The 12,670-nt window shown below is 41.1% G+C and overlaps 1 protein-coding gene across 3 annotated transcripts in view; it reads left to right on the top strand.

The window, feature by feature from the left end:
- Positions 1 to 12,670, top strand: part of SLC66A2 (solute carrier family 66 member 2) — a 74,621-nt gene that overhangs the window by 45,057 nt on the left and 16,894 nt on the right. For all 3 annotated transcript variants that reach the window (XM_061449608.1, XM_061449609.1, XM_061449607.1), the window contains one exon: positions 10,824 to 11,040. In XM_061449608.1, the coding sequence (XP_061305592.1) occupies positions 10,824 to 11,040 (217 nt within the window). The remainder of the gene's footprint in view (positions 1 to 10,823; positions 11,041 to 12,670) is intronic.

Raw genomic sequence — 12,670 nt, 5'->3', positions numbered from 1 at the left:
AGAATGTTCAGCTTTGTGTTGTAAACATACCTACACGTGCATGTATGTGTGCATAATTTGAGTAACTAAAAAAAAAAATTAAGTCTCATAAATACTTTCTTTTTGTGGTGTCTTCACAATAGAGGAGATAGGGTCTCAGGAGTGTCAAGCTCTCAGAAGGCTGAAAAAGAGGTCATGTGTCTTTAGGCAAGTTACTAGCTATTCAGTGTTTTCCCCTGGAATCTGCAATTCGAAAGAGGGGAGAAGGGGGAATCATTACCTGGTAGTTACTTACGAAGTTTCTGGGAGTAACTTGCTGTTTTGCACCTGAAACGTGGTATTGTAATCCCTGGCATGGTGGTATCAGAGGCAGCCTGCATCTGGGCTAATCCACAGCTTGGTTTTGTAATATTCAGAAGAACTTTTATTCATCTCTTTAATTACAGTCTTTGAATGAGGAGTATGATAAGTACACGTTGTTTCTATTAGTCTTAAGATCTTCTGAGACCTTAATTTCAAAGAATACTTAAGTACTATTCAAAATAAATTAACCTGTTTTAATAGAGAGTTTGTAACTCTTAACTACAAGAATTTGGAGCCAAGGCTGCCTGCACTTCAGTGCTTAACTTATTCCATTTTAGTCTTTTGTCTGGAGGCCTTTGTGTGCTGCTTGGTAGGGCTGTGGGTGATAACTTAGATAAACCATGCTGAGGATAGTGTAAGATATTGTTAAAACGATGTAAAAATAGTAACTTGGTACTACACATTTTTCTTGCTGTGTCTTTATCATCATCCCTGCTTAAATTACTGTCAGAAAAAGAAGTGTCTTTCTATAGTTAGCATAGGAACGTGTTATTTAGCCAAAAGAAGAGTGAACTTGTCTCTAATCTGCCGCCTCTTGCAGGTAGATGGTTGGGGGGGATTTATTTCTTTAGCTTGACTTGCTTTGGGTTTTTTGACACTCTTGGTATAGGAGGTGAGCAGAATCAGGAGTGTTTGTCGTAAAAGCATTGACTGTCCATAGTCATCAAACTCTGCTGTGGCACTGCCTGTACTTCCCATTTCACTCATATGCTGCACCTTGAGTGGAGGACTTTCTCCTGAAGTCCATGCTCTCGCTCTGTTTCACATGGTTTCTGAAGTTGTTTATGCTGCTTTCACTCCACCTTCCAGATACATAGCTTCCATAGCACCAGTTCCTTTGGGCCACAGCTACCTCCTTCCTGTGGCTTTCCTAGCCCCATGATCTGCAGTTCCTCATCAGTCATTTTGTAAGTTGGCTATTAGCTGCTTTTGCAATCTGTTGGGATAGTCTCATGGAGACAGTGACTAAGAACAGTCAATACATTGGAACAGAAAGGGGAGAGACTTCTTCCATACTGAACAGGCAAAAGCAGCATTAGCACAGTAGATAACTTCAGTAGTGATGTTACTGAGGAGGCCAGTCTTCACAGAGGAAACACAGTCCTGTAATTATATTGACCTAGATATATCTAGGCTTAAGTGCCCTGCCCTAGTAGCAGTACTAGTATGTATCTGTGGTGGTGGTTTTCTGTCTTTTTTTCTTCTAATCTTACTGGCCTGCCCTAGGAGTACATATGTAGTGTTTTCTCTAAGCTAGACTCGGGAAGAAAACAGAGTTTGGTGCATATGTTGCACAAAGTAAATAGGTAGGGGGTTGCAAGCGTACCCCCTGCAAGATAGTCTTGAAAGCATATGCCATGTAGAGGACTCCAAAAAATGCATTTTCTTTGGAAGAGACTAGTCCAGAGTACACTTAAAAAGGCTTTTTCAGGGGGACCAGGGAAGGAATTTGTTTCTGGCTCGCCCAGAATTGGTTACATTTGCTCTGCAGCAGTGTGCAGAGATGGCTGGGCTGAGCTGTACTACTCTGTGTGGATTTCCCAGCTCAGACGGCATTCACCAGCAATCTCTGAGCCCAGCAGTTGGAGCCTTATTCACAAATACCATACTTGTGAAAACTTCTTCTGTATTAGAACAAAATCTTTGTTCTCCTCTGCTTGCTTTTATAATTTTGCTTTCTTTTTAATGATTATAACATTAGTAATTGTACTGTGAGGAAGAGGTATATATGTGTATGCAAGCATATTTAGATGTATAGATAAACACACAAATTAACATTTTGACAGGGCTGATAATAGTGCAGCACAAGTGATATAAACAATTCTGCATCCTTTTGGAAGACAATGATGAGTTAAAGGTCAAGTGAATTTTACATGTCTGTGTGACTGCATTTTTCTCTAAAATGTGGTTTTGTTTTGTTTGTTTTTCTCTTTACTGAGAGACTCCTGTACACTGAAGCTGGGTACAAAGCAAATTACACCGTGAATAGCTTGGCAAAGGCTGTCAGCTGCACAGGAGGTGCCCAGGGTATGAATATTTTGTTTCAGGTTTCCATCCTTCCTTGTCCTGTGTGTTGTTAGCAGCAGGGATAAAACTTTCAGACTAAGTGTAACTTTTTAATTGCTGTTTTTTAAGGTTCACAAAATGGTCGGTATAGTTGCTATTGCTAATTATCTCTGGTCAAGACTGCTGTGCTAAGTGGTATTCAAAAGTTTCCCTTAAAGCAAAGGCCATAAAATCAGGACAGTAACAAATTAATGGGAAAGGCAGGGTGTTATGAAATAGAGTATGGATTCTTTGACTTTTTTATATATACCAGGGCATTTGTGTGTGTTTTTTTTTTTTTTTTTTTTTTTTAGGTAGTTGCAATCAACGTGAGTCAATCTTAACAGTGCAATTACTAATTCCCTTTTGTGAGGAGGTAGATGGGAGGGCAGAGCAGTTGCTGATGTTTGGAGGTATATTGTGGTGGGGGACATTATGGAACATGAGTGAGAAGCCTTGGTGGGGGAGGACAGTGCTGGAAAAATTTCGGGCCACTTATGTATAATTTTTTTGAGAAAGAGGAAAAAGAGCAGGTAATAACCCTGTTGGTGAGGAAGAAACATGAGCCTGATGTGACAAAACAGAGACCCAGCATAAATGATTTTAGAAGCTGGTGACACCACATAAAGCGAGACAAAGAAATTGAAGGCAAGTGCTTGCCTTCAAACTAAAGGAGACAGCTGAGGGAGACAGGGATTATGTTGACGTGGAGGAGATTTCATCAGACTTGAGCTTCTAATCTCAGCTGTTCAACAGTCCTTCACCAAGTACCAGAAATTCCAGTGAGGTTTTAGAAATGGAGGTTCTTTGCATGAATCTTCAAGGTTTATTTGAGTCAGGCCTTTTTCTCTGCAATTAAGATTTGACATTTTCTCCCTCTCAAATGAAAGTCTAAGTGGTTACCTTTTGTTAACTAAAGGATTTGTACTAGAGCTTTTAGGAGAGTCAAATACTAAGATGATTTGCTCTATTGAAACTCTTGACATCAGTCTAGATATAGCCAAGGGAAGGCACTATATGGCCTAAACGGTGTCAAAAATGGATTCCATTGAATGACAGTAATTTGTTTAGTATAAGCTGAACAAATGAAATACCTTTCAGAAGGTTCAAGACCCTCTGGAATATTTTGCTCCCATATTAGACATGCTGGAAAGGAAGAAGTGACAGTGTTTGGGTGCTACCCAATGTGCAGACCAGATGACAATAACCTGTAGATGGGAATGTTGTAAGGTAAAGGAGGTGCTGAGGTACTATGGTGACAGCGCTGTGCAGATACTTAACAGTTCACAGAGATGCAGAAATTCCTGTGTTACAGGCCTGAAGGAATGGAGACGGAGAATGATGATACCAGCATCTCTATAGAGATGGTGAATTCCTTTTATTATTTTATTTTTTTCCCCATAGAGTGGTGTCGTGGTTTAAACCCAGTCAGGTAACTTGTTCACTCACTCCCAGTGAGTGGTGCCGAGCTGACAACAATCGAGGTCCGTGTCCCCCCCCCCCCGGGGTTCTCCCCCACTCCCAGAGGAACAGGGAGGAGGATCGAAAGAGTGCAACTCCCACGGGTTGAGACAAGAACAGTCCAGCAACCGATGTACACAAATCACCACCGTTACTATCAACTACAACAATGATAAGGGAAAATAACAAGGGAAGAGAATACGGTACCACCGGCCAAGAAGACGAGTTCCACCTGGAAGCCCGTGTCCTTCCGGGTAACTCCCAGTCACCCCCCACCCCGGCCATGACGTGCTGTGGTATGGAATACCTCCCTGGCTAGCCCGAGTCAGGCGCCCCATCTCTGCTTCCTCCCGGCTTCCCCTCCTCCCTGGCAGAGCATGAGCCTCACAGAGTCCTTGGTCAGGGTAAACATCACTTAGCAACAACCGAAAACATTGACTTCACCAACACTGTTCTCAGGCTGGAAGTCAAAACACAGCACTGCACCAGCTAGCACAAAGGAAAAAAAAACCAAACATGACTGCTACTGCTGAACCCAGGACAAGTGGTTTGTATAAGAGCCAAAAGTTTTTGGTGCTAAGCTCTCATTTCTTCTCTTTTGTACCACAAGTGAAACATAACAAGTCCATTTCCAGTCCCAATGAGTATAAAAGAAATGCTGGCTTCAGACAGCATTTTGCAGGTTTCTATCACTTCTTAAAAAACGGAAGAAAGAAAATCTAAATGTATCAATTCTCATTGCTTATCTCTCATGTTGCTTCCTTCTTTCTGGAAGGAAGGAAAGAATAAAGTGCCTAACTGGTTATGTAGTTGGTGAGAGTGAGAGAAGTTACTGATTGCCTGGTAACAGTCATACTGAGCTTTCCTGCTCTTGTTAGCCCAGTTATTTCCTGGATGTCCTGTGGGAAACAGAGGAATTTCAGAACAGAGGATTGGAGAAACTGACCTGCTGCTGAGAGCTTCTCAGAATGAGCAAGGTGGGGAATGCTAGCCAGCAGGCTTCTCTGTAATCCTGCTTCTGGTTTGAGACAAGGCATCTGTAATCAGGATTTCCAGGGAGACAGGTAATGCCTGTGGGCACAGCTGGAGGTTACTGCAAGTGTAAAAGTCTCCTTTTCAGAATCTACTGCCCAGGCCTTGTCCCCTGTGGCAGGTGCCTCCCAAGTCCTTTTCAGAGGATGTGGCAAAATTTACTTCTACAAAGATGGTACTGCCGAGTGCAGTGCCTGTTTGTAGCTTAGAACATTTGATGTGTGAAATATCTGAGCCAATTTCTCTTGTCAGCCTGGTGATACAAGTCTGCATCTTTGAACTGTCCAAAGATTTGCCCATATTGCCAGGCTGGGATAAAGAGGGGCATAGTATTTGCCTGCTGCTCAGAGCTGAACCCCTTTTACCGCAGAGACCACAAGCTTCTTGAGACAAGCAAAAGAGCAAGTGAGGGGGAGCCTGCTGCACAGTAGCCAAGTGGTTAACTCACAGGCAGGACAGAGATCTGTAGGTTCCAGCTCCTGCATCCTTAAAATGTGTGTGCATTTTACAGTAAAACCACCATGGATAATAACCTGAAATAATTCCTAGCCATGACTGCATTTTGTAACTGTTCCAGGTTGGCTGAATTACCATTATCAGGCTCTTTCTCAGCATCTAAGCACTCAGGTTTTGGATTCCAGTGTTGCTAAGAAAGGTGTTGGACATCTGATTGCTCAGGCTGGACTCCTTTGATCATGTCCAGAAATAGGCTGTGACAGGAGGCCAGGTCAGGCGTGCAGAGTTAGACCATGGGATTGGAGGTTCTGTGAAGAGCACTGCAGTCTCCCAGAGCACAAGATTTAGCTTTAATGGGGTGGGGGAGTGGGATTAACTACCCAGTAATCTGTTTAGAAAGGCACTCAGGAGTAGAGACTGTCTAGCATGCTCTTAGAATGAGATAGTGAGCAGTGTTTTTCATACAGGAGGCCAAGGGTTTGATTATGGGAGGCAGTTTGGGTGCATGGCTATGAACTGATGGTATTTATAAGGAACAGGAGGGAGCACAGTAAAATAAATCCATCTGCCTTCATAAGAATTTCCTTGGTGAAGCTATACAAAGGGCTAAATGCAGACTCTCCCACCTTGAAAAGATCGAATGTAAATTGGAAGCTCTTCATTGACCTTGAATGCAAGAGAAACCAAATGGAAAATGGGAATTGAGTCAAATGACTAAAGACAAGTGTAAGTGAATGTAGCACAAAGATGTAGGTACAGAATTAGAAAGGTCAAGGCACAAAATAAGAGGCAACTAGCAAGAGAAATTGAGAGCTACAGTCAATAATTTTTAGGATGTCAAAGTCTTTGCTTCACTTTCCTGAAAGGAACTAGCATGGTAGCTGACTTAGTATATAATGCTTCTTGACTAAAAATAATGTAACTGTTTGGACTCTTGTGTCATCCTCAAATGAAAGTTGATACTGTGGATTCTTCTTTGTGTCATTTGGCATATATCCCACACCATAATCTTCAGTGTACTACTTACATTTTGGCTTGACTAGTGCTAACCATGGTTATTTGCAGTGCTGTCTCTGCCTGCTTTACATTTTTCATAGCTGACATGCAATGTGCCTCCCAGAGGAGGTCTTCTAATCTCATCTTTCTTCACCCTCAAGCTGTGTAGACTTTTCTCCAGTCATTGCACAATGAACCTACTGAGCTACTCCTTCCCCCAGCATCAATGGGATTTTCAAACATAAATATCTCATCTATCACTGGATTAGCATGTTTAAAATGTAATTCACTGAGTGGATTAAAGAGCTCAGGCATGGGTAATAAGATAAAGTACCTTTCACTGCAGTAATGCCAATTCAGATCAGTCCAGGATGTTAGTGACTGGGAGATACCGTCTGAACTGCATCAACTGAATAGAGACTCATGTCATAAATTTCTTTCTGGGCAGGATGGGGAGCTAGTGAATGGAGTGAGCTGTGCAAGCAGCGCCTTCCTACTTCAGGGACTAGAAAGATCATGCATCCGGATTTAAATTTGACAGATTTTATGACGTTTGATAGAAATAAGTTGTGGTGTAGTGGTATTTCTTGTTTGTCCTTTTAAAGAAAGGGGACAGTGTTTGCTGGGGAAGGAGGGCAAAAATCCCAATATTGTCTCTATTATTTGTAATTTTATTCCAACGTGAATAATGATTGTAATAATATTTATAACTTTGTTCAGTTCTGTACCTCAAATGATATGGCCCAAAGCACTGGTTGGTGTCCTCTAATTATCTTCCTGGGACAGCTGCGGCTACATCTGCCTCTCAGCTCTGCTGCAGATTGCTCTGTATTGGAGGAGGACAGGACTTGTCTGCACACACATGTAGATTTTGTTCTGTTTTTAAAACTCCTCCTGGTTTTATTTCTCCTTTCTGATTTTATTTAATTTTTAAGGAACTGTTCCCGTTTGGTTTTAAGCATTTAAAAGCCTTTTTTTGTATACACCTATCGCAGTACTCAGCACAATCAACATTTTTTTCTTTGAAAGTGTGCAGCTCTTGTTACAGGACTGGTATGTTTGCACCTCCCTGAGAAGGGAGCCACTTGGAAAAATGAGTCACAGTTTGTTTCCAAACCTTCAAGTGATGGGTATGTGATATTTTTTTCCCTTTGAATTTCTGAAACCACTTGTCAGAGAAGATAAGCTTCAGCCTTGGTTAAAAAGAAGCAATCGTGGCAAATCAGTCAAAACAGTTAAAATTAGGGCCAGAGAAAGTATGACCTGTATGAAAGGTCATTTTATACTTCTTCCCCCTTTTTTTTTTTTTTTTAAGTTCAGTCATTCTTTTCCTTTGTCCTGGAAGTAGTTGGTAATGCAGAATTTGGTAATGTGGAGTGTCCTAAAATAGACTTCTTCATTTGGAAAATACATCTGTTAAGTAGAGCAGTTGGTGATTATGTATTGGTATGTTTTAAGATAAACAGATGTTTTTCTGTAAGGTTATGACTGTTCTTATCTCATTTTGTCTTTCTCATCTTCTTCTCCCTCTCTTCAAAATTTATAGCAGAAACTAGAACTTACTCATAACCTAGTATAGTGAAATGAAAACTATATGCACCATGATAGTTTTGAGCAAAAGAGAATTAGTCTCTTTCCTGTCTTAATAATTAACTCTCCTGCTTCAGCTGAGGTCTTGTTTCACATGATAGTTTTCTCATCTATGTATGTTATTATAATAGAAATAATACTGAAAATTTTCAGTATTTTTCAGTACTCAACAAAAGATGATGAGTAAATTATCATCATTACGAGATTTCTTGGCTGCCTAATACTAGGTTCAGGGACATTAGTACTTACGTGAATGGAAATGGACTTCAGTGCATCAGCGCTGAATATGCACATAAACAGCTGGTGTAGGAGGAGATAATTGCATGTTTAAGTGTTTGTGTAGGTCCATGGATTTTGTAGCTGGTCTCACAGTAGTTGTGTGAACATTGACTGGTTTTGTTCCATGAACTTCCAAAACTTCCACACCCTCATGTAGATTTAGTTCTTTCATTTCTATTAAAAAATGATATTGGGGAAATAAGGATTTGGTATACAGAGGTGGGTTTTTTGAAAAAGATCTTTTAGCACCTGGAGAATGCAGGAAAAACACAGTCTATGCAGGTCAGCCCTGACACTGTATTAAAATTGAATGACCCATGCTAGAAACTAAATGCAAGTTTTCTACCCTGTATATTTGAATGCAAGTGCTCTGACCAGTGCTTTAGATGTCTGTGAAGAAATGTCTGTGAAGAAACTAAAGGCTGCCTGAGAACATCTCAGAAGGTTTGAAAAAGTAATCTGGTAAAAGCAGTAGTTACATCTTGATCAAAAGCCATCAGTACCTCCTCTGTTCCAGAATGGAGGTTGCTTTTTTTAAATGGTCTAAAACCTCACTATCTTTGTCCCCTTCTCTTCTGCTGTTCATTATTCCATCCGCATTGTGAGCCCAAATGCCTCTCTCGCTTTTTCAGGGACATTTACATTTGGAAGCTTTTCTTGCAAATATAAGAGTTGTGTAGTGCCACACTTATTGTGTTGGGTGAAACCATTTGCTTGGTATTGCTCATGAAGCTGTCAAAATAAGTGTGAGTTTACTTTGTTATGCCTCTGCGATTTCATGTTATGCAGATGTAGATCAGGCAAAGTGAAAAAAATGGGAGTTTGGGTGTCCGTTATTCCTTCTACTTTGTCAGAGGTTCTCATTGACTCTGCTCCCCTGCAGAAAATGCAATAGACATAAATTGAAATGGATAGTCTTTTCCTGCCATTGTGGTTGTGTTGTGCCCTCCTTTTGTTGCTTCATTCTGTTTTGTTCTTCCTTCATCTCCAAACAGGGAAGCCTTCGCAAAGCTCCAGAACTGCATGATGCTCATGTGCTGTGTGAGCTGTGCCAGCACTGGGTCTACCTTTTATTTAGTCTTGTGTCCCTGAATTCTTGAGTCCCAGGTGACACTGCCATAAAATACTGAAAGTCAATGTTAAATTGACAGTGGTTTTGCCACAGATTATTTAATTCAGTTCAAGGAGATGGCTGACAATGCTGCAGGTTGGGCATGGCTCCTGTCCTGTTTTGCTTTCCTCTTTGTGTGGCAAAGTACCATGATTCAGCTGGATGCAGACAGTAGGGTTTGAGGGCTTGCAGAGTACTAAAAAGGGGAGACTAGTTAATAAGAGCATCTGAGGGTCAGACTGATAATGATATGAAAGTGTGAAAAGATGCAGAAAATTACATTAGTATTTGGTGTGTATGCCTGTGTATCCTCAGGCAGCTAAGTGCCTATATTCCCATTTCACTGAATTTGTTGTTCCTGTTTTCAGTGAAGGTCAGTGTCTTCCTTGCCTGAGTTAACAGTGTAGCATCCTGTACTTCTGCTCAGGAGGCAGCGACAGAAATCTTCTAGTGATGTGCTGCTGTGTTGCACACATTTGGGCTGGTTATAATAACCCTGTTCATTGTCTTGACAATTAACAGAATCAAGTTGGCCTAAGGTAGGTGTTTTAACTTTGCTTTTAAGGTAGGAAGACATGAACACCTACTAATGAACAGTTATTTCAGAGTTCTTATTCAAAATTGTTGTTATTTTGCTATACAGTTGATGATAAGGGTCTTGTATATTTGATTATTCATCGATACAACAGCTACATACCTTCAGTGGAATTCTGTTAACGTACTAAGCAAATGTCATGGCTGGTTTGTACTTTCCTCTCAAGAGAGGATGTTGTGTTCCGTGATACAGCGTTTTGTTCTGATAGATGTAGAACTGGGTGTGCACCCTGCATTCATGGGGACTGCCAAAGGCAGGAGTGAAGTCTGTTTTGCCCTTGGGGTGAAAAGTGGTGATATCTGTGAGAGGCCTTGTTGCAGGAGAATTTTTGTCAGTCTTGCACCTACCTCAGTAAAACTGTACCACGGCAAGCAGCTGCATTTCACCAGGGAACAGAGCTGTGGTCTTCAGGTGACCTTCTAAGCAGCTTGGATTGAGGCAATGTGAAGACAGAGATAATGACCTAAGAGAGAGAGCACTTGCATTGATGTACTTGGGGCATGGACTTAGTGTTTCAGAATTTTTTGTGAAACACTTCCTATGCTAGCTCTGCTAGAGTCAGATTCATAATTCTTCATGTTTGGTACTTGAGGGTCAATGCTTGCTCTTTGTCATCTTTGTAAATATTTGGTATTTTGTAAGTCTTTGTTTTATTGTTTCTTTATTGAACACTCCCCAAAAAATGCTTTCCAAATCAAGACTCTTATTTTTCCTGTTGGTTTTGAGTTTGATTTGTTTTGTTGTTTTGTTTTGGGTTTTTTTTTTCAGTCCTTCCTCTTATTTTCTATCTTTCCCTGCCTCCAGATACTGACAGTGGCTCCCTCATGCTTCCCAGCTCTCATTTCCACTCTGATTAACTTGAAGTCTGGTTGGGAAAACATATTTTATTCTTCTTCCGTTCCTATTCTGTTGCAGATTTTGACTTGAACTATTTCTGGCATTGGAGCAAGTTTACAGACTACGTGCAGTGTGTCCTGACCTTCACCGGTGTGACCGGTTACATCACTTACCTCTGGCTTGACTCATCTCTCTTTGTGGAAACGCTGGGCTTCCTTGCAGTGTTCACTGAAGCTATGTTAGGTGTTCCTCAGCTCTACCGTAACTACCAGAATAGGTCTACGGAAGGAATGAGGTATGGTGTCTGTCTTATGTAAAACAAGTAAGTGTGTCCTTGTGTGTGTAGGTAAATCTTAGTGTAGTTTGGGAAAGCTTTTCTAGGAAGAGCAGTTTCATTTTCCTAAATTTTACTTGAAAATACAGCAGCTGTTGGAGTAGATTCTGTCAGTAGCTGGTGCAGCACTGCTGAAGGCAGTGGGAGCTCCATTACACCTCTGAGGTCTGACCTGTTGTCTGAGTCCAGCTGAACAGTTCCAAGGTGAAATACGTTTTAGTGCAATAAACGTTTAAAACTACTGCTGTTGCTGTTAGCAGCATATAAAAGTTCAACTCAAGCTGTGCAACACTGATAATTAGAAATGGACTAAAGAGATCTTGCATAGCAAAAGTAATGAAGAGGAAAATTTTTTGAGCCTGCAGCAAATAACTCTGCCAGTGTAACTCACATATTAGCTTATCACTTTTTTGTAATACATTATTATGTATGTAGCAAATGACATCAGTATTTATTTTTGTGTAACTTTTTTGCTTGTAACTGACATTTAAAAAAGCTCAAAGGAGGCATTTACAGTCACGACTAGGAAACCATTGGTAAACAAGTGTTGGACAGAAAACTAATCTTGCACCCACTCTTGGGGTATTAAACTAGATTATCTTTTCATACTGTATACTGGATATCTCAGCAATGACACTGAGATTTCCAAATCGCAAAGGCAACTTGTAAAGGTTTTTAAGAGACAAAATGTTCACTTCGGTGCATCAGTGCACTGGTCTGTAGGAACAGTAGAGCAGCAAATTGAGTTCACGGAGTGCTGTAATCATTTGTGACGCTGTCTTCTCTTTCATTGTTTTGAAATGACTTCTGTTTTGCTGCTTTTAAACTTGCTGGGATGATTTTTAATGTGGTCAAAACAAATAACCACTCTCCACCAACCCCAAACCATGTTCTTTGTTGTATTTGTTCCTTCTACTTGTTTGGCTTGGAGGTGCTTATACTAGCTACTTGAAGTTCTTTTCTAGCTTGAAATGTTGTTGAGGGAATGTACAGAAATTTGCTTTGATGCTTAAGGCATTTTCTGCTTGGGAGCCCCTTTGGTACAGAGTGAGTCAGGATGAGGCTGAGATGGGCTAAGAGAATTGGGGCTGTTCAGCCTGGAGAAGAGAAGGCTGTGTGGAGGCCTCATAGCAGCCTGCCAGTATCTGAAGGGGGCCTACAAGTATGCTGGAGAGGGACTCTTCATTAGAGACTGTAGTGATAGGACAAGGGGTAATGGGTTTAAACTTAAACAGGGGAGATTTAGGTTAGCTATAAAGAAGAAAGCCTTTACTGTGAGAGTGATGAGGCACTGGCACAGGTTGCCCTGGGAAGTTGTGTATGCTCCATCCCTGGAAGTGTTTAATGCCAGGTTGGACAGGGCTTGGAGCAACCTGGCCTAGTGGAAGGTGTCCCTGCCCAGTGGCAGGGTTTGGAACTGGGTGATCTTTAAGTTCCCTTCCAACCCAAACCATGCTATGATTTGATGGAAGTTTTTCACAAAAGCTCATAAAAATCACTTGGCAGTGAACCTTTTTGACTGCAAATTCATGGGCTACAGTTTCTTTTCTGTCAGTGCTTGGACTTCAGAGCCGCTGGTTAGCAGAATCTC

The sequence above is a fragment of the Pezoporus flaviventris genome, unplaced genomic scaffold (genome assembly GCF_033815535.1).
Source record: "Pezoporus flaviventris isolate CSIRO_AGI_PZ_B2104156 unplaced genomic scaffold, CSIRO_AGI_Pfla_v1 ptg000007l, whole genome shotgun sequence".
Taxonomy (NCBI): domain Eukaryota; kingdom Metazoa; phylum Chordata; class Aves; order Psittaciformes; family Psittacidae; genus Pezoporus; species Pezoporus flaviventris.
Note: the sequence above shows the minus strand (reverse complement) of the source record. Positions and strands in the feature narration are given on the sequence as shown.